We start from the raw sequence: 19,904 nt of genomic DNA, 5'->3' as shown, positions 1-19,904 counted from the left end.
AGAAAGGGAGGGGAAAAGAGAATAAAGCAGAAGAGCAAGAGAGAGATTGACCTAATGCTTATACAATGTGGGCTTTCAAACTCAGGAATGAACTGAGGAACTAAGTAATTTAACAGTTTAGACTTCACCAGATACTCCAGCTGTGAAAAGATGTGTCTGACTGGCACATTTCATTCTAAATATGGCAGCCAGCTGGCTTTCACCTTCTGTCCACTGAAGAAATTAAGTGATATTTTCATACTTGACTTTGCTTTTCTGGCTGCATGTTCTGTCATAGGCCCTCTTCTTTTCAACAGGTAGCTTGAAGAGCATGAAAAAAACAAATCTGATTTCAGGTTTAATCCAGACCTAAATTAGTATTTGAGTCATTATGCAGAACAGCAAGACTCACGGGTAGGCTTCTTGTTCTGGAGGCAGCACACAGGCAGTAAAATAGTCAGCTTCCAGTGTGAAAGGTGCTCTGATTGGAGTAGTATTTGTGAGAATCAGCTGACGCTTAACAACATCTTTGAATGCAACTTCAGACCCAAAGTCCAAAAGAAGCTCACATGGCCTTTGTGGCATTTGTCCTTCATCACTGCCAGAAAAAATAACAGGAGGATTTAGACATGGGTCTTATTTTCTTATGCCATAGATGATTTCAGGAGATTTAAAAATGTGCAATATGCAATGTGGCTGCCATGCACAGCGTAATAGGAGCATGCAGGCCAGGATTTTTGTCATGAAAAGCATTTTCTGCTTTTCATTTTTTCACTTCTTCCCATATAAGGATTTATTTGGGGTCAAATTTTTATCCTGTATAACATGCCAGTCTACCAAATTAAAGACATATTTACTTATATGAAAATATATAAAGATGAGAATATTCCAAAATATAGTTATCATTCTATGTATCAGAAAAATAAAATAAAAATCAGTCAGATACTACCTGTCAATTCCATTGCCTGAAGATACTGAGTAGGTGACATGTACTCCCTTCACTTCTCCAGAAATACATAGAAAGAGGGGTTCAGCCATGTCTTCTATGCTACAGGAAAGCATGAGGTCCTTCAGCTCACCCTGAAAAGCAAAGAGTCAAGTTTCCTTGTGAATGAGGCATATACTACAGAGTACAGACAGGCTGTTTAGGATGTTTATTTTAAAATGTGTAAACTTCCCTGGATTAAATCTAGAACAATAGAATTGTGAGAAGTTTTATTGAATTGTCTTCAGTGCATTTTCTGCAGCATCAGAGCTGTTTAAAAGGCAGTACTGAGGTAAAAATTTGTGGCTGTTTCTCAGCTTTGTATCTGCAGCTGCCTGTGAGCCTAAAACTGCTCCATTACTGATTTCTGACATAAATCCTACACTCCAAGTCTTGAATCATAGAATCAGTTAGGCTGGAAAAGACTTCTAAGATGACTGAGTTCAAACATTAATCCAGCATGGCCAAGGCCACCACTAAACCATGTTCCCAAGTGCCACAGGTACATAATTTCAAATATGAGCTTTGATAGTACTGAAAACCTACTTCTAAGGAAATAAATGAAACCTAAGTCTCCAGTGACTGTAATGGGACTAAGACATCATATCTACAGGAAGATCCTGTATTTAGCTGCATATTAGCTCAGCTGTTTGAATGCCCTTGTGAAGTATTTTTCTAAATTCCTGGAGTTTTTAAAGTTCTACTCCTGTATTTTGCAGATTCTCAGTCCCATCAGCCCCCTTTAAGTCGTAAAATATAAAAATATTATAAGCCTAGCTGCATTCAGAAAACCAAATATACACTATATATGCCACTCTGCTCCTTATCATTCCAGATAATCCAAAGTGAGGATCTGTAAGCTCCAAGAAGAGTGATAAGCATTAATAGCAATTTTAAGGACTTCAAGAAAGGAAGAAAACAGGAACAGTTGAGATATAAATTTATGAATGAGGGTAGAAATTGCACACCATGTGCACTTCTTCAATTCTCGTCTTCAACTATAGTACCTCTAAAGCAAAGCCATTTCAGAGATATTGTATGGGGAAAAGACCACGTGGTTTTGTACATAGAACTCCTTCCTTTTGGCAGATGGAGGTGAGATGAAAAAGCCAGCGTTGCTGTTTTATAGAAGTGCATCAGTTTGTAAACTTACCACAGTGTTAGCTGACAGCTGTATGCAGAATTCCTTCTCTTCATTTGGGCCTAAGATGCCGCTGGCGGGGGACACCACGATGGAGCAGGAAGCAGCCTGGCTTCCAACGAGCTGCCAAACAGAAAGGATGTTCAGCTCATGCTGGTTCTCTCACATTGTCTCTTCTAAACAGACCAAGCTATTCTCAGGCTTAGGACACTTTCAGGCAGCAAACCTACAGTTTGTCAAGACTGGCTTTAAAATTCCCAGTGGGTGATAAGATCCTGATGCCTACATTCACTCCAAGTACATGCAGGTGCCCAGCTGAGGTTGCTGGGCTGGGAGCAGAGTCACTGTCATCCCTCACAGTCCCAAGCCTTTCCAGGGTGAAGCCAAGCTATCTGATATCAGAGCAGGATCCCAGTTGTGCCCCATGTCTCTACACAACAGAGGTGGGGGAGAGAAAATCCTGGTGTTGGCACCTTCCCTAAGTGGCCAGCATGGAATGTACCCAGAGCTTCCACTCATCTGTTCACACATCAACATCACATATCAGGAAAAATGCTCTACATATTCCTCCTAGGCTCCAGGTGCTCCAAAGTTTTCCTGTAGGTCCTATACCATGCACATGCTCTGCTAGGATGCCTTGGGCACCTGAGGACACCCTGGGTGGTACTGAGGGCTTTATGTAGGCAATTGAGCTGAACCCCAGATGTCAGAGGAGATCTGAATGACCAAGGCACTGACAAATTTCCATTGACTGAAACTGAGACTGAATGAAAAGAGAATTCAGAAGACAGCTTTAATACTGACACTGAATTCAGGGCTCTTACTCTGTAAGCTGAATCCCAGTCAGAATGTGAAATTTAACCAGAATTCAGACACAATTCAAAAGCACCATAATTTCTTTGTTTTACTAAATTAAGTGCAAACCTTAAAATGCCATGGTACTTTGTTTAATACTCTGGTAGGTTTACATCCTATGACCCCTCACATCTGCTCACCCATTCTCCCAGGGATCCACAGACATTAAGAACATAATGACATTAACTGGTAAATAGTCTTTTAACAAAGGTTGGTCTAAAGTTCTGCTCCCAAGCCAGTAAACAGCAATGACTACTCAAAAGATACATCAAAAAAGCTTTTAAGAATAGTCATTATTTGTATTCCTACAGAATTTCCATCCCTTCTGTATGCTTCACCCATTAGAAGAGCATTTACCTTTCCCCATAAGTATTTTGCTGGCAGCAGTGTCTGGTTAAAAAGTTTGCTGGTTGCTTTGACAGGAATTCCAGTATAAATTTCAGTGAATACTAGATGACTAGATATCAGGCATGCCTGGGGGGTCTGAACTTCAACAAAAACAGGAAGATGACTGGAAATAAACACACAGATGGTCTATTGTTATTGTTAATGAAACGTGCTAGAAATAAAACAGCATGCTGGGAAGAATGATGTTTATGTTTATTTAGCAATATTAGAAATTTGATAGTTCATTGATAGGTTACACAACCCCACTCTGAGTTCGCATTTTTGTTGTAGAAGAGAAAACTACCTGAAGTGAAAACCAGATGTGAACCTCAGGAAAAACAAAACAAATGCTGCTTTTCCTCCTTACCTTCCTTTTCCATTTTCTACCTCCAGTTCCAGCACTGTCTGGAGACGCTGGCACTGCAATGATGTGAACTGAACTGAAACTCTGCACAGACCCAAAGGAGGTATTTCTCCAGCTGATGGCTGGATGCTGAAGGGGGATACCTGGGAGAAGAGACAAGGAACTGAAATTTTTTTGACATGTGCAAACAAGAGTAAAATGTTGAAGCTACACAATTTAATTATTGCTTCCAAGTGTCTAATTTTTCCTCAGATGTGTCCTTTCTCTCTGCACCTCGAGTCCCACCTAGGCTGATGTCAGAAAGTCACAGTGCCAGCTTTGTGAAAGCCTGGCTTCATAAGGAGGTAGGGCTTTGCTTCTGTGAGAAGGCCAGTCAGAGCCAAGGGCACAGCAAGGTCAGCTGTGCATGGACTGACAGGGAACATGAAGGAGAAGCAATCAGCCAGCAGCAGCACCTGCTCCCAGGCAGCAGCAAGGTGCCACCAGTGGGAAAGGCTCTTGGGCAGAAGGGTAAGGAAGGAGGGTTGGGAGAGTGGAAACAGGAAGAGATCAGTGAGGAGCGGGGGCTCAGATTCTCATCCAGGATGCTGATGTGGGTGTGTGGGAGGAGTGCTCAGCAATCTCAGCTCTACTAAAGCCTTAAACTCTTACTTATATCAGCAGAAGCTGAAATCACTGTCATGCAGGAAATACTCCATATCTCTTTGGATCAGGCTGGCAGGGGATTTGTAATAAAGGGAAATAGAGAAAAATTGTAAAGAAGCATTCAATCTCAAAAGAATTAATGCACTTATGAAATTGTGCAGGACTAGTTTTGTAAGAAGTCACAAAACTTAGAACTTCTGATAGCTGGAATGAATAACATAACTCCTAAGCAGAAGAAATAAAATAGCTAAGGACAGAATACAGCCAGCTGTAGTAGTGACTTACCTCTTCATTCCTTTCAGCTAGAAAAACCTGGCTTTCTTGCATCCTCCACTGTGCTGGCACCTGACAGAGATTTTTAATCTCAAAGGTTCTTGACACAGTCTCACCCTGCTTAGTCAAACCAAACTGGAGTGATGGGACATCAATACAAAGAAATGGACCCTAGGACAGCAGGAAACAGACATCAGAATGGACACCTCTGCCAAAACTGCCTCATTAAGAAACAAATATCCTCTAGGATTAACATTTGATTTCACAGAGAATATCAGAAAGCAAATGCACTGTGTAATGCAGAAAAATTCTGTTTGTCATGGGAATATCAACATAGACTCAATAGTCACTACAGCAAAAATAACTCCTGTTTGTAACTACTTAAGATTTCTCAAGCCATTGAGAGGCAAAAAAGCTTTATTTGGACAATGGCCAGGCCACACAGCTCATCCTCCTGCAAGAACTGCAAGGTTCTTTACCTTAAAAGCAGCCTCAACATGCAGCACAACTGGCTCTGGACACGGCTCAACATAACACTGCAGGTTACGGCTGATGACCCCAGGTTTGCTTCCAGAAATTGCCAGTTCAAATTCACAGCATTTTTTCACATCTAGAAGAGAAAATATCAGGCTCCTCTTTCACATTTTTGTAAGAAATCACCTGCTTCAAGTGTGTTGGAATCAAATTAAGTCTCCTGATAGCTCCAGTGGGCTGGGGATCAGGTAATTTTTCAGTTTGCATTATAGTACTCTGTGACAAATTGATATAATCAATTACTGTCATGTCTTTCATTAATTACTGTTTGCAAGTCACAGAAACTTTACCTATGACACCAGTACGAGGTTCAACTTCCATTATCTCACAGGCTGTGATTGTCTCCCATGTGTACTTGATCAATGTTTTGCTGTAATTCCACAGCTGAAACAATTAAAATCAATGAGACAATTAATGCACTTGAAGCTCTCATAGCAACAAGTCAATTTGCTGAGAGCACTGATACACTGCAAGCTAGGTTTTGAGTCATCATTTATTTAACAATGTCTCCTTCACATGGGTGAAGGTGCTCCCTCAAAACTGAAGAGAATCCATTAACAATTCATTCCAAGAACATTATCATATTTGAGACTCTTAAACTTTCCCCCCATTTTTAAAAAACGTAACAGAATTTCTAAATATAAACTGAAAACCTTTTGAGTGCAGATTTTTTTTTTTATTTTATTTTTTTTTGCGCCAAAGGCTCTGTTTGTGAGGGAGATGCAAGCTCTTGAAATGTTTGGCCTGCTCTTCAAATCTAGTCAAAACATTATTTCTTAATTACAGCAAATAAATTTGTTCTCTGAAGCATAATTATCTCTAAGCACAGTTCAAATTCTTATCTTTTTAAGACTAAAAAAGCAATTGGAAACTGCAAAGGATGCTGTTATATCAACAGTAAGTGGCTTAATTGCCTCTCTCACATGTGTAGCTATACTAGATTACTGGAAAGTATGAAATGGCTGCCTTAAATTGAAAAAATAAACTCTAGGAAGAGAAATCATAAAACCAAATGCTGATTAACCGGATCTCTAAGAAAAAATGGGAAAACCATTAACTGGGAAATGTCTTCCTGCCTGGCTCTTGCTAACAGGCCTCTTTCTTTTCCCAAGTGAGTCTAAGATCAAAAGGATTCTGAGCTGTAATGAAGGGGATGCTGTGTGAGGGGACAATTGCAGCAGCATTCTGTCCCAGAATGGACAAAGAGAAATTACCAGAACCTGCAGGAAAAAATAACATCTAGTAAGCTGCAGCATATGTGATTTTTGTGGCTCTTCTATGCTTCCTGTAGCTCGTTGCATGAATAGTGCCTCAGCTATGAACTAATTTAATCATCCATTGACTATTCCTCCCAGCTGGAAAACTTTTACACTACAGGAGTGACAAAGTGATAAGCAACAGGTTAGTGACCCAGAAAAACATTGAGAAGGGTCAAACTCTGTGGTATCAAACTGGAGAGATGAAAAAGGAACAAAGGCTGCTGCCTGGAGTGTAGGACTGAGCAGGCTGGGTAGGGCATTTCAGTGCAGACCCTCCTGGAGTCATGGCCTCCTTTAAAAACATTTCAGGAAAACTAAAATAACACTGACTGTCTGATACCTTCTAATAACACCTATGACATCTAGTGACACAAACCACATGACAGCAGTGAAACCAAAAGCACACAAACCTTAAATGTTTTCTTGACATTTGCACCAATGAAATTTTCTCCAGGGACAATAATGGCATATGGTTCCAGAAGAAGATGAAATGGTTCTGTTGCACCTTTAACTTCTATTTCCAGTGCTATGACATCCTGTACTCTGCATTCTGGGATGTTTTGAAGCATCCCCTCTTCTACTAAACTTTGGGAGGAAATATGGTAGAATCATTAAGTATGTTAAAACAGTGTTTAATTGCCAGATCAAAGCTGATAACCAAGTACAGACTGCCCATGAACAATTAGCTCAGCCAATTAAAAACTTCATTGTACTTTAAGGTATTCTAGTTGTCCCAGTGTGTCCATGAACAATTACATAAGTCACATATTGCTGTGACAAAGAGTAGTAACAGGAAACCCAGGAAAATAAGCAGACAAAATGGCAGTATTATCTTTTTCCACGAGAGGAAAAGCTAGGGCCAGGCATGTGTCCGGGCATGGGGGAGGATATCAAAGATGCTCTTTGTACCACAAGTACTTGTGCAGATAATATTCTTTATACTTGTCAATCCATCATCACCAGAAAGAAGAAAAATCCCAGTAACTTAATGTAATAGCACAGATAAATTGTGGCTACATATCTTACTAAGAAATGTTTCTCAACTTACCAAGGTGATTCTGGGATGTCTCTCAATACCATCTGAATCACACTGTGATAACTCTTCAGCTGCACAGATGAAGGAGAAAAGGAATTTAGTGTCAAGTAATCATTTATGTTGAAGATCAAAAAAAGATGGAAAAGTGGTTTACATGTAAAGGATAAATGATCAGCATCACAGCACTAAGCTCTATTAACAATATTCAAACTCTGGAGTTACTGAAAGAAAATATGTTTGACTGCAAAACATTAAGCCAGATTCTGATCTCATGGTATATGGTTCCAAGAAAAATACTCATTTTTGACATGCCTGTTATTATTTCCCCTGTATATTGCATACTACACACAAGCATCTGCTAAGGCTCCCCAAATTAAGCACAGTACTGCTGTACTAACTGAGAAGTTTCTTCTAACTGCTCTAGGTATTTGGTTTAATTAACCATCAATCTGATCTTGAGTAAGAAACATGGTTTTTCCATCATGGGAAGAGAATGCCTTCTGTATTCTAATGGAGAGGGGGGGAAAGAAACACAGAGGCAGGCCTTAAATCTGAAGGACTATGCAAAAGCTTCATCTGTTTGTAGACAGATACTAAGTTTGATGGGTATTTCATTCAATATATATTCTATGAACTAGTTATTTTTAAAAAGCCAGGTAGTTTTTCTTCCATACATATTTGGGGTATTTCTTATGTCTGTCAATCAACACAGCATGGGACATTCCCACTCTTGGGTTTTATTTGGATCAGGTTTCTCTAAATACAGTGAGCTCATGTTCCTTATTTACAGGGGCAGGGGAGTAGAAACTGAGAGAAGAGTCCCTAGGAGAACTGCATTCCAACATCCCTGCATCCCTCTTCACCCACAGCTGCACACAGCATTTCTCTGCCAAAGGCTCCTACCATCCCCTTAATTCTCCACTCAGCTGTTCATAGGACCCATTTCAGGCCAGAAAAAACTACAGCTGGAAACAGTTTAAATAATCAGTGTTTGTTAACCAACTTATTTAGGCTGGAGTAGGTACAAGGCACATCCCCCCAAGGAGGGGGAGATGTCTCAGGAGCTGGTGGAGGAGCTGATAGAGGGGTGAGGGTGGTAACTTCACCAGCCAACACAGCTGCAGCATCAGGATGTGTCCACAATTTCAGTATCAAATTAACTGTGTCCAGTCAGTACCCAAAATTACATGAGATGAGAAACTGTCTCACATTTTGCAGTCAAAACATGTTTTCTTTCAGTAACTTTCTACATTTTGAACATCGTTTATCAAAGCATAGTACCAGCTAATTAAACTTAATTTAGAAAAGTTGCACAGCAAGGATTTTATGACATGAATAAAAATACACAGCTGGAGTTTGTAGATAGGAAGGAATCACAAGCCATACCTCCTGTGGAGTGTAGGAGAGAATAAACTCATGATCTGCACGGGGAAGCAAAACTCCATGCTCAGGATTTAAGGAGAAGGCCGATTCTGGGTCTTGATTGTGTTTGACCTGTGTAAAGTCTGCAGTTTCTTCTGGTATTAATGGTTTTAAATTAGGCTTTGTTATCTGCCAGAAGAAGGGAAGTTCTATGTGGCTGCAAAGAAATCAATAAACAACAGAAAAGCTATGATTTAAAAAATCATATATTTTTGAGTAAAATATATTAAGAAAACATTAAGATCCTTTTTCCAGATCGGAAATTCCTCTCTTTACAGGGATTTGATTTACCAGTTTTTGTGAGCCACAAAACTGCTGAGCCAACATAGAGTCAGAGTATATAAATCATACAAAGAGCATACTAATAAGTGTAAGTAAATTCTATAAATGTGTATGATATCTTAACACTTTCTTGCCTTATTTGAACTTGTCATGTAATCCAGCTTTTAGAAACTCTACAATTCTTCTTTCAAAGATCTGGGATGAACAAGACTTTTCCCGCTGACACCAGCACATTTGCCCTGGATCACTGATGATGACCTACATCACACTCTGAATTTAATCCAAATGCAAGATGTGGTCTTTAACATGTCAACAAACACAATGGCTCCAGCTAAAATTATAGTCATGCAATCCAGAAAAGGTTGCTTAACTAGGTTGTTGCAGCAGAAGTGTATTCCATGGAATGTCTTCATGGGTTTGAGAATCTTGCTCATGCTGATTTAAAAAATTCTGCTTTAATAAGAGGGAGGAAGGACACTGGAATTTGAAAGTTCACTGACACAATTACTTACAATTCCTTGTATCACTGTCTGTAGCAGAAAGGTTTCTTCTTCCTGCTTCAATGGAGTTTATTCTCAGCCTGGCCAGCTTTGTTTTACACAAATGCTGACACCAGATGTGCAGGGAGTGCTGTGGTGATTACAGCACAGAGAAAATGTGGAAATTGGCACAGTTACATCCTTTGTCAGTTTACAATATCCAGCTCACCAATCATACTTTCTTTACCCAAACATCAGCCTGTGCTGGCCTTATGCACATGTGATTTTCAGGCCACAAAATAAAATGCCAGATATTCACTGCTTGCAAACAGCAATTTACATTAATGGTCCTAAACCCAGCACTGACCTTCTCACTGCTTTGATGATCTACAGCCTCTATCTGCTGCAATCATGCACAACTGTATCTCTGTTAAAGTTATCTCTTAAAAATTCTGAGCAAAATCAGGATGCCACTGTGTTCAGTATGGTGTAATTGTCCATAAGGACACATTTGTTGACTTCAAATTGAATTTATATTTAAATCTGTAAGGACTCAGTAGTAGGGACCATGTGAGAGTTTTAATGTGAGTTAATTACATTGGGGTCTCATTTTGATCCAGTGGAGTCCAGGATGTATTATGACTTTGCCATGGGAAATGTCTACAGTCAGAATTGTATCCTTGGGGGCATCTATTCCCTGCACTATGAAAGGAAAAGAGTGCTTATCTCTGTTGCACAAGTACACATAGAAGATATTAAAGTTAGATAAGTCTCATAAACGTGCAACCACGTATATTTATGAGTTTTTTGTAGATTTATCTCTATTGAAGCAAATGTATTGACCTTGGCTAATAGTTGCCGTAATGCTTGAACAATGTACAACATTCCTTGAACCTTAATTACCAAACAATAAGGAGCAAAAAGAAGCAAAGATTCTGCAAAAAGTTTATCAAGGGCACGAAAAAAACTTTTTTTTTTCTCCAGCTTTAGAGAGCAGAGTATGACAAATGAGATCCCTACCAGTATGCCCACATTGCAGAGCATTACTCTAATAGCAGCTACCTACGTGGAGTTCTTTATAACCAGTATTTTCTCCGTAGTGGTGTGTGGGTTTTGGGGCTCGAATCGTATGAGATGCTGTGCTGTTGCATCAGTGACTTCACCCAGCTGAGCTTTGCTTTCTCCACCTGTGACAAACAAAAGCTCCAGAGCAATCAACTCTCCAACCCCTGGAAGAAATAATTAGATATTGCTGTTTATGATTCCAACTATTAACATAGTTCACATCATCAATAGTGAATGTAATTAATGGCCTATATTGATTATATCTGTTTCCTCAAGTTTCAGAACTCCAATGTGTTCATCGTACAATATCTTCCTGATGTTGTGTTTATCAATATGTATTAACAGAGATCCTCTGTTCATCAGTTTCATAGATAGGGATTTCAGGGTCACATCCTCAGCTCAATTACATCAGCATGGTTTCACTGAAGTGAGCAGGGTGTTTACAGTGATTGCCAATCTGGCTCCCAGATGTTTTGAGCAGTATGTTAAAATTAAAATTAGCAGCAAATGAAGTATTAAAAAAAATCCAAAACAAATACATGTAATAAAGAGATTCAATAGATGACAAACCAAGCTTCATGTTATAGCACTCATATTACAGTACAAGCACTGACATTTACAAGAATTTGAACTGGTTTCATTAGCTAATCCAAAGACTGCCCACCTCTCCTGAACACCGTCATCTAAGATATGCCCCAAATGTGGTTCATTTCTGCCCTGCTACACCTCATGTTTCATAGTCTGTCAAGTTATCTCATTGACAGAAAAGTAAAAGAGATGAGCTGCACCTCAGCACCTTTTCTTTTTTGTGACTTGGTGACATTTTACATTTGGATTTTTGCCTACCGAAGGTTAAGAGCTCAGTGTTTTCTTAATCCAGTGTATTCCATGCACTGGGAAGGAGCAGTAATAACTGTACAAAAAAAAAATTGCCAGCAGGGGACACAGTATTTGCTTACTCCAATGACATAAAATGTTACCATCACTTCATGCCAACAATCACCACTCACATTATCTGAACACCTATGGAATTAGAAAGGTTTGAGAAACAAACCTGTGACTGTAACATGACTGACTGGATAATCATCACACAAAATGGTGAATGTTTGCTGTGAGGCTTCTGGCAAAGAAGGGAAAAATATTACCTGAAAGAGAGAAGGGAAATAGCAAAGTCTGTAACTGATTTCTCTTCCCTACTTTTATAATTGAAGTAATACACTTCAATTTTGCAAATATTCCCTGAAGGACAGTTTTAGTGATTAGTAATTAAAAGTAACACTTGCAAGAAACAGAGTCATTTCATGCTCACATAAACCCAAACTTGCAAGGTCCATCCAGGTGTTCTAAAATGATTTTGCTTGTTAATTTATTTGGTGAAGTAAAAAGCCTTTCTACTAACCTCTACTGTTGCATTCTGCCCTGGAGCTACCTCCAAAACAGCAGGCTGGATTGCAAAAGAATCCTGTATCACAAAATCAGCAGTGGCAGCCACCTAAGGTATTAAAACAAAATATATTAATAAATTTAATTGATCAGGTTGCTGTGTTTAAAACAAAGATTTACCTGAAACAAACAGTATACTAAATCACTGTTTTACATCTTACCGTACATTTTTTTACACATCTCAGGTGAGTGTGGCTCATAAATATGGCTTAATTAAAAAAAGAAAAAAAGCCTCTCTGCTTTATAATGACCTTGGTGAAAGCAGGAGGGAAAGTGCAGTCTCTGAAGACAAATGACAGTGTCAGAAGCCCTAATATTCATGTTCACAGCAGAACAGCTCTGCCTGAGAGAGGGGCTCTACCTGTTTCTCCATGCTTAAATTCACTTTGAGTTGGAACTGTAAAGTCTCTGGAGGGACAACTTGGCCCATCTGCTCTCTCCAGCACTAAAAATGCCAGTCTACCTGTCCCGCTTTATCTCCTTTGTCCATCCCACTTAGGCCCTGGTTTGTGCTGGGGAACTACAGAGAGAGCAGTTCTGAATTGGGTTGCTGTGTCTACAGGTGCAGCAAGGTCAGTCAGGGACCAGCTTTTGTTGAGGAGGGAGAGGAAATTACCTCAAGCAATGCTAAAACTGATGGCATTTCTATTTGCTTCAAGGGCAAGGTTAAAGTTTGATCCAGGTTTCCTTTCCCTTGTCTAAGCCTCAGTTTACCTCTCCCCTGAGGAAGACAACCTCTTCCATGGGAAAAACAGAGCACAAGAAGGTACAACTGTCCAGGGAGACTGGTCTTCAGTATAAAGGTGAATTCCTGACAAAATGGCACAGTGCAGATGTCTCCAGCAAGGCTTTATGACTTCTGTGCTAATACACCATGACTGGCTCAAAAACCTTCACACCAGGGTACCTGGTGGGTTCAGTACTTCCCTTCTAAATCACTCACCCCTGAATCAGGAGCTGGCCAGGCTCTCTTTGGCATTATAGAGAACTTCCCAGTCCTAATTCCCTCATTTCTGCACAAAACTGCTGTTGCTTTTATTCCTCCAACAAGGCAGGAACCACAGTCTATAATGTCAGGCACTGCAAGGAGTAACACAGAAAAATCAGACTCCAGAGACAGCAAAGGCTGCTGATTAAATAATTCTTTACAGACATTTCTGCATGAGAACGTGCCAGGTTTTGCAATCCTAAACCCCCTCAAATTCTTTCCATTTCGAAGTTGGACAGTGTGAGATATATATTTCTACATTCATCTTACATTTTAAGGATGTAAGATGATCTTTCCTCCTTAAAGATTATTGAATGATAAAAAGGCAATTTTTTTTTAGAAAAGCTCAGTGTAACAGGAAAGCTGAATTTACAAAAAAAGCAAATTTTTGCAAAAGTAATCCTGTTTGTTACAGCTGAGGTTAGATATCTGAGAGGTGCAGGTATGCCATATCCATATATAATTATTTTCACATTCCATGAACATTAATTAATAGCATCAAACGGTTATAATTAAATCATAATTCCATAATATTTAGAATTAGTAATTATAATTGGGAGTTCAGGAATCAACAAAACACAAACCTAGGAATGTGGCCCCTACTCACTTCTCTAATATAGTGATCAAAAGAGCCTAGGATGGTAAAAACAAATAATTGAGAAAAAATCCAACAGGATTACATTTTAATAACTAATAAATCTATGAGAAGTGAAAAGGAGATAGAAATCAAAGTGTAGAAACTGTACTGCCAATTTTTTTCCACATTTGTTTTGTGACACAAAATTGAAGACAGTCAAATAAAAAAACCCAAGTCTACTTAATTTTAGAGAAATTTAGTATTGGGACACTACTGACATGTTAATACTGGAAGTGATACTTTAGCTTGGATTGGGATGACAAAAGGTTCTGATACTTGACTCTCCACAAATATATGATCTTCATAGTCTCCCAGACATTCAGGAATAAACTGGACTGTATACTGGCATGCCATCCCAGGAGCAATCATTCCTCCCTTTCCTGGATATTTTCCTTGGGGAGAAAAATAAAAACAAAAAAAAGGCAGAAAATTAAAAAAAAAAAACCTAAAACTTCCCCAAATTGGCAGTAGTATTTATGATCACATCTTCCTCTGGAAAGGTGCCTGTAAGCTCCCCCAATTTATTGCCTAAGTCAAGCTGATAAAAAGGGATGAGCACAAGAGGCCTGGCAATGCAATCCGGGAATGTGCACATGTTCCAGGGAGCTCAAAGATTGCTTTGTCTGAAATATACTCCTCAAAAACACAGAAAACAGTGAGGAGAAACTTAGAGACATTACCCAGTTTTGCTTTACCATAAGACAAAAGGGCTTCCATGGAGGCATCTAACTTCTAAATATTCCTCCAGTTCCTGGGGTATCACAATCTCCTTTGGCAATCTATCCCAGTGCCTGGTTATCCTACTGTAGGAAAGATAATTTTCTTAACTTTCCTCTAACTTACCCTTCTTTATTGCAGTGTGTTATTTCCTGCCCTCTCCTAATTTTTTCGGTTCTGTTCTGAACTACATCTGTTCCTAGATGAATTTTGGATAAGACTCGATCTAGGTATTCCACAGACATTTCAATCTAACAACAAACACTTTAATTTAGACTTCCTGAATTCTTCATTAGACCATTTCATTCTGCTTATGAGTTGCATGTGAATGGCCCTAAACCAGTTTTCAGTTTCTAAAGAGCTGAGTGCTATGGATAACAGAACCAAACAGAACATTTCTGGAAAATCTTTGTTAGAGCAGGTAAATTAGATTTTTTTATGTGTTAACATTTTAAAGGTAGAAAAAGAACCCTTACCTGGCCAAATGAAAAATACTGAAGTAGAAGGGGGGATAAGTCTTACATGTTGACCTGTTGAAGTGATGTTCCGTACCTCTACAGTCATCTTCATTTAAAAAGAAAATAATATGCTCCATTGAATTTATCATCACTCATGAAAATATCTGCAATTCTCTGCTACTACTGCTACTTCTAGGAGTAACTACTTCATGATCACAACCAACCCCCAAAATCACAGTCTTTTCAATAGAGGCTGAATTAAAACAAAGCAGAGACCAAGAAGAGCCCATTTAGTCTCCACTGGTTTGCGTGTCAGTGGCAGGTGGGAAGGAGTATCTTCAAGGAAGTTAAAGGGTCATAAATTCAATATACAGAAAAAACTCAGACTTTTATTAAAATTCAGAAAGGCTAAAGATTGGGTGAAATATGCAGATCATGATAGGACATAATTCTTCAGGAAGGCAGAATTAATTCTCTACAAAGAACCTTCTCACCTCATAAACCTGCCCGGCTTTATCATACAAAAACAGGACAGAAGGTGGATTGGCAAAAAATACAGGAACAAATGAGGTATCACTGAAAGATTAAAAAAAAGGAGACATTATCTTACTGCCTGGTTCTCTAAATGCTGATAAAACTGAGAAATTGCAAAATGTATCCTTTGGCAAAATCAAAATAATCATACAGACATACTTTGTTATTAAGAGACTATGCAAGAAATTTAGCTCAAACTATCTCTGGGTAAATCCACAGCAATTCTATAGCAGAGCTCTGTGTGTTCCAGCTCAGAATCCACAAACTGTACACACTGCATACCCTTTGGTATCTTGTGCTTTTCTTCTGGCTATGATTTCTTCCACTTTTTCTTGAGAAATTACAAGAGATTTGCCTCCATGCAGAGTATTTGGGGGGAAAAAGCGTGGGTTCTTCAAATAATTCTGTCTTTTCTCAAGTCTGGAGAGAGTCTCCTCTGCTTCCCAGGACTTACTCTCTTTCCCAGCTTGCTTCTGTGAGGCTTTAGTTTTCTTTGAGAAACAAGAGTGCACAGAGCAACATTACACACAGTGACTTTGAGGATGAGGAAAAAGGGAGCTGCACATGTATAATTAAAGCTACACAGCAATTAAAATAGAGAAAATACAGTATTTCTCTTTTTTTAACAGAGTAAATATAATAAGTACTGGAGTTAAATCAACAATGGGTCAATATTCACCCTTTGTAGCAGGAACAGCAACAGATCAGACAGACTAAAACTAACTTGTAAAATGTACCTTACTCCTGATTTTAGCCTCGAGGCTGGAGTCTGGAGTTGGGAACAGAGTTGAAGACACACTTTTCACACTTCCAGGCAGGTAGATACTCTCGTCCAGTGAAAAAGCACGTTGTTTATGTGCCCCTTTCAGGTATCCAGGTTCTGATTCTCCTGCAATTCAAAGAAAATAATAGTTCTGTAAGAGGAAAACATGAATGACAGGTATTTAGTCTAAGCATAGTTGTATGAGTTTATTTTAAGGCTTGTTCCTGGCAAAAATCCTCTACAGTTTAATGTATGTTTAGAACTTATTTTGTATAAACAAAGTTTAGTACTTTAATAAGAAAGCTTTAGAAGCACTAATTAAACAGGTTGTATAGTTATATTACTCCCAGAAAGATATGTTAACCTTATAAAGGATGTGAGATTTTTCACTTTGTTTGGAGTTACAACAGAAAAAAAACAAAACACAAATCTTGAAATTTGTGACTAAGTTGATTACTCTGAAATGTTTGTTTTGGCTTGACTGAAAATCTTCATTTCAATGATCCTAAAACCTTTCATCTTGGCTCACACAGAAATACAATAAGTAGTCTTGACATTATCAAACATTTTCCTTACTGATCTTCATGGGCAAATAAAACCAATATATTTCCAGAAATGGAAAACTTTAAGCCCTAAATAAAGCACATCATCTTATTGCACTGAAAATAGTTTTTACTTTAATGTAACTACTTCCCTTCTCTATATATAAGATGTAATTGCAGCTCTTGTGCTAATGAAATTGGATAGAGACAGAACACTAATGCAGTTTTTGTGTGAGATGGAAAGAACTGTAAACCAATGTGTAATAACTATTAAATATCATATTTAAGAACATCTGAACTCAGTAGTTTTGAATTTACCAGTTTAAGTTTGAAAACATGTCCTTAGTGGAATCCTATGTTTAAAATACTAGAGTCCCTTCTGCTTTGGAAGAAAACTATAAAAATATACTCAGATCACCTACATCCTCCAATACTTCAATTACAGAGTGTTCTAAAAAGTCTAAATTACCTTCTGCTTCAAAAGTTACCTTTTGGTGCTTTAGCAAGAGGTAATTTCTCAGTGATGTAATCCTCAGGACAGATTAAATTATTTTTTCTGAGAAGTTCATTATCCACAATCCACCGAAAAGAGGATGCCACTGCAACAAACAAAAGTAAAGCCAACGAACAAAAAACAATGAAAAAAAGCAAAATAATAGCCCCTTAAAACACACTATCTTGAGCAATCCAAACTAATGTTGTTTTTACACCTCATCCCTGTCAGGTAATATTTTTAATAGAAAATAATATTATATTATATAGAATATTATATGTATATTTCTATAAAATAGTATTATAGAAAATAATCTGGTATTTTAATCTGAAGACTTGGACATGCATCTCCACAATTCTAAATTCAGTTCAAACCCAGCTAAGCACCCATTGGAGAAATATTTAATCTGTTTGTTGCTGCTATATATCAAGATATGTTTGTAATATTTAGGTGGAACCCCTTAATCCAAATTTATTACCTTGGACATGACCTGATTTAATTTCTCAATGTTAAACAAATGTTACTGTACTTGAACCTCTGCACAAAATCTTTTAAAGCTGCTCTGTTAATGTAAAACCAACCAGAAATTGGTGTCCAGGTACCATAAACAGGTACTGGGAGCAACATTCCAGAATCCTCACCTGGTGGCAGCCCCAGTTTGTGGAAATCTTCCCCTGCATCAATCTTCATCTCGTTTAGAACCCTTTCCTCTTCAGCTTTTGCTCGGGCCTGGGCCTGAATGATCTCCTCTTCTGCTTTGTCAGCTTCTGTCAGTCGGCTCTTATACTCAGCCAGAAGCTGCCACGGGCATGGGTGAATAGAGAGAAATTTGAGCTGTTACAGGCAGATGTTTTCTGTTTGTCTTTCAGAGGTAAACACAGACATATTAGTAAAACATCACTACTTTACAAGTATCAACAGACCTGCTAAAACACTGTCATTCCATGATAGCATGAAACAAACACCTGTGGCTCAAATCACCCAGCATCAGTCTCTACTTTTGTACACTGACAACAGCTTTTGGAGTGATGACAAGATAAGAAACCTGGGCCACCAGCATGTACAGGGAAAAGTTTTCAGCCAGTACAGTAGGCATTTAAAGGGCTACTGCTTTCACTGGTTGTACTCTGTCTGAAAAGCCAACTAGAGGTAACAATATCAAGAAGGATCATGTGAAAGGTACTGTGGGAAACTGTGCTTAAGTAAATTTCCATTAAAATGTCAATTGTAGGATCAATATCTGCCTTTAAATTTTATTTTACAGAAGATCTAAGTAGCGACTAATGAATGCCAAACTCTGACTTGGTTTGGACTTGTACCTTCTCTAGCTCATCTGTGTAACTGTCTTGATAAACACTGTCTCCTCCTTGGGACTTAATCCAGTTTGTTGCCATATCCACCTCAAAAACATCTCCAGTGTACAGGTCCTTAAAGGCGCTAGCCAGCACATGGGAGATATCCTGGGAAAGAAAATGAGGATGTTTAGAGTGCAAAGCAAGAGATAGAATGTGAAGAAATCACTGCAGCACTGCTAATTACAGCCATTTGCAATTAGCAAATGGGAAGGGGATGTGTGTGCGCACGAGCACTGAGGTGTGGATGTCTGTGTGTGTGCTGTGGGACAGTGTGTCTGTGCTGGCTGGCTGGATGTGTAGCTGATGGATACAGTTCTCTGTGTGCAAGTGTGTGTGATGGTTTGTGCAGGGATTGGGCTGTGTGAGTTGGGGTTGTGTGCAGGAGGGAGATATGAGCACTGTACAGAGAATATGTGCGTGTGTCAGTCCTTGCGCAGGGCACGTGTTTGTGCCCCAGGGTGTGTGCAGGGCGTTGTGTGTGTGTGAGGCTGTTTCTATGGGGGTTGTCTGTGCAGGGCTCTGTGTGTGTGAGGCTGTTTGCAGGGTACCTGTATGTGCACGGATGTGAGAGGCTGTTTGCAGCGGGGTCCGTGTCAGGCCGTGGGTGTGTGTTTGCGTGGTTGCTCACGGCGGGCTTTGTATGTGAAGCTGACTGCAGGGTGGTCTGTGTGTGAAGCTGATTGTTTCGGGGTGGTCTGTGAATGTGTGTGTGTGTGTGTCCCAAGGGTAAGTGCAGGTCTTTGATGCTGTTTTCAGGGTCTGTGTGCAGGGCTGTGGTCCTACGAGGGGCTACGCTATCTGTGCCTGTGCTGCCCAGCACTTCTACATTACCTGGGGGTCGGGGCTGGGGCTCCCCTCAGCCATGTCCAGCCCGGTGCCGATATCCTCTGGGCTGAGGCTCTCTTCAGCCATGTCCATCCCGGCGCTGTGATCCGGTGTGTCGATATTCGGGTTCTCCTCAGCCGTGCCCGGCCCGGCCCCTCCTCAGCCTCCCGGAGCCGCCGTTGCCGAGTGACCGTGCGGGCGGGCCGGGCACGGCTTGGCACGGTAATGGCGGTGCCCCCTTCCCTTCCCCGGTGCCATCGCCCCTCAGAGCCCCTCGGGGTAATGGCGGTGCCCTCTTCCCCGGCGCCATCGCCCCTCAGAGCCCCTCGGGGTAATGGCGGTGCCCCCTTCCCTTCCCCGGCGCCATCGCTCCTCAGAGCCCGCCGGCGCTCTCGGGGGCTGAATGCGGCACTCCGGGTCTCTTGAGGGGCTCGTACCCCGTC

General features: G+C 39.9%; 1 protein-coding gene across 1 annotated transcript in view; it reads right to left on the bottom strand.

The window, feature by feature from the left end:
- DLEC1 (DLEC1 cilia and flagella associated protein) overlaps window positions 1–19,554 on the bottom strand; it is a 33,519-nt gene extending 13,965 nt beyond the window's left edge. Inside the window, exons 1-25 of the mRNA XM_058833818.1 lie at window positions 19,468–19,554; window positions 18,601–18,741; window positions 17,923–18,079; window positions 17,277–17,387; window positions 16,221–16,372; window positions 15,766–15,974; window positions 15,444–15,525; window positions 14,968–15,055; window positions 13,993–14,166; window positions 13,093–13,229; window positions 12,106–12,198; window positions 11,761–11,851; window positions 10,708–10,870; window positions 8,845–9,037; window positions 7,471–7,529; window positions 6,833–7,007; window positions 5,454–5,547; window positions 5,109–5,239; window positions 4,642–4,800; window positions 3,715–3,854; window positions 3,318–3,471; window positions 2,118–2,228; window positions 929–1,059; window positions 399–577; window positions 242–316 (exon numbers count right to left, since the gene is read on the bottom strand). Coding sequence (XP_058689801.1) covers window positions 242–316; window positions 399–577; window positions 929–1,059; window positions 2,118–2,228; window positions 3,318–3,471; window positions 3,715–3,854; window positions 4,642–4,800; window positions 5,109–5,239; window positions 5,454–5,547; window positions 6,833–7,007; window positions 7,471–7,529; window positions 8,845–9,037; window positions 10,708–10,870; window positions 11,761–11,851; window positions 12,106–12,198; window positions 13,093–13,229; window positions 13,993–14,166; window positions 14,968–15,055; window positions 15,444–15,525; window positions 15,766–15,974; window positions 16,221–16,372; window positions 17,277–17,387; window positions 17,923–18,079; window positions 18,601–18,741; window positions 19,468–19,554 — 3,286 coding nt within the window. The remainder of the gene's footprint in view (window positions 1–241; window positions 317–398; window positions 578–928; window positions 1,060–2,117; window positions 2,229–3,317; window positions 3,472–3,714; window positions 3,855–4,641; window positions 4,801–5,108; window positions 5,240–5,453; window positions 5,548–6,832; window positions 7,008–7,470; window positions 7,530–8,844; window positions 9,038–10,707; window positions 10,871–11,760; window positions 11,852–12,105; window positions 12,199–13,092; window positions 13,230–13,992; window positions 14,167–14,967; window positions 15,056–15,443; window positions 15,526–15,765; window positions 15,975–16,220; window positions 16,373–17,276; window positions 17,388–17,922; window positions 18,080–18,600; window positions 18,742–19,467) is intronic.
- Between the last annotated feature and the right edge of the window lie 350 nt (window positions 19,555–19,904).

The sequence above is a fragment of the Poecile atricapillus genome, chromosome 2 (genome assembly GCF_030490865.1).
Source record: "Poecile atricapillus isolate bPoeAtr1 chromosome 2, bPoeAtr1.hap1, whole genome shotgun sequence".
Lineage (NCBI taxonomy): Eukaryota > Metazoa > Chordata > Aves > Passeriformes > Paridae > Poecile > Poecile atricapillus.
This window is presented reverse-complemented; position numbering and strand designations above follow the sequence as displayed.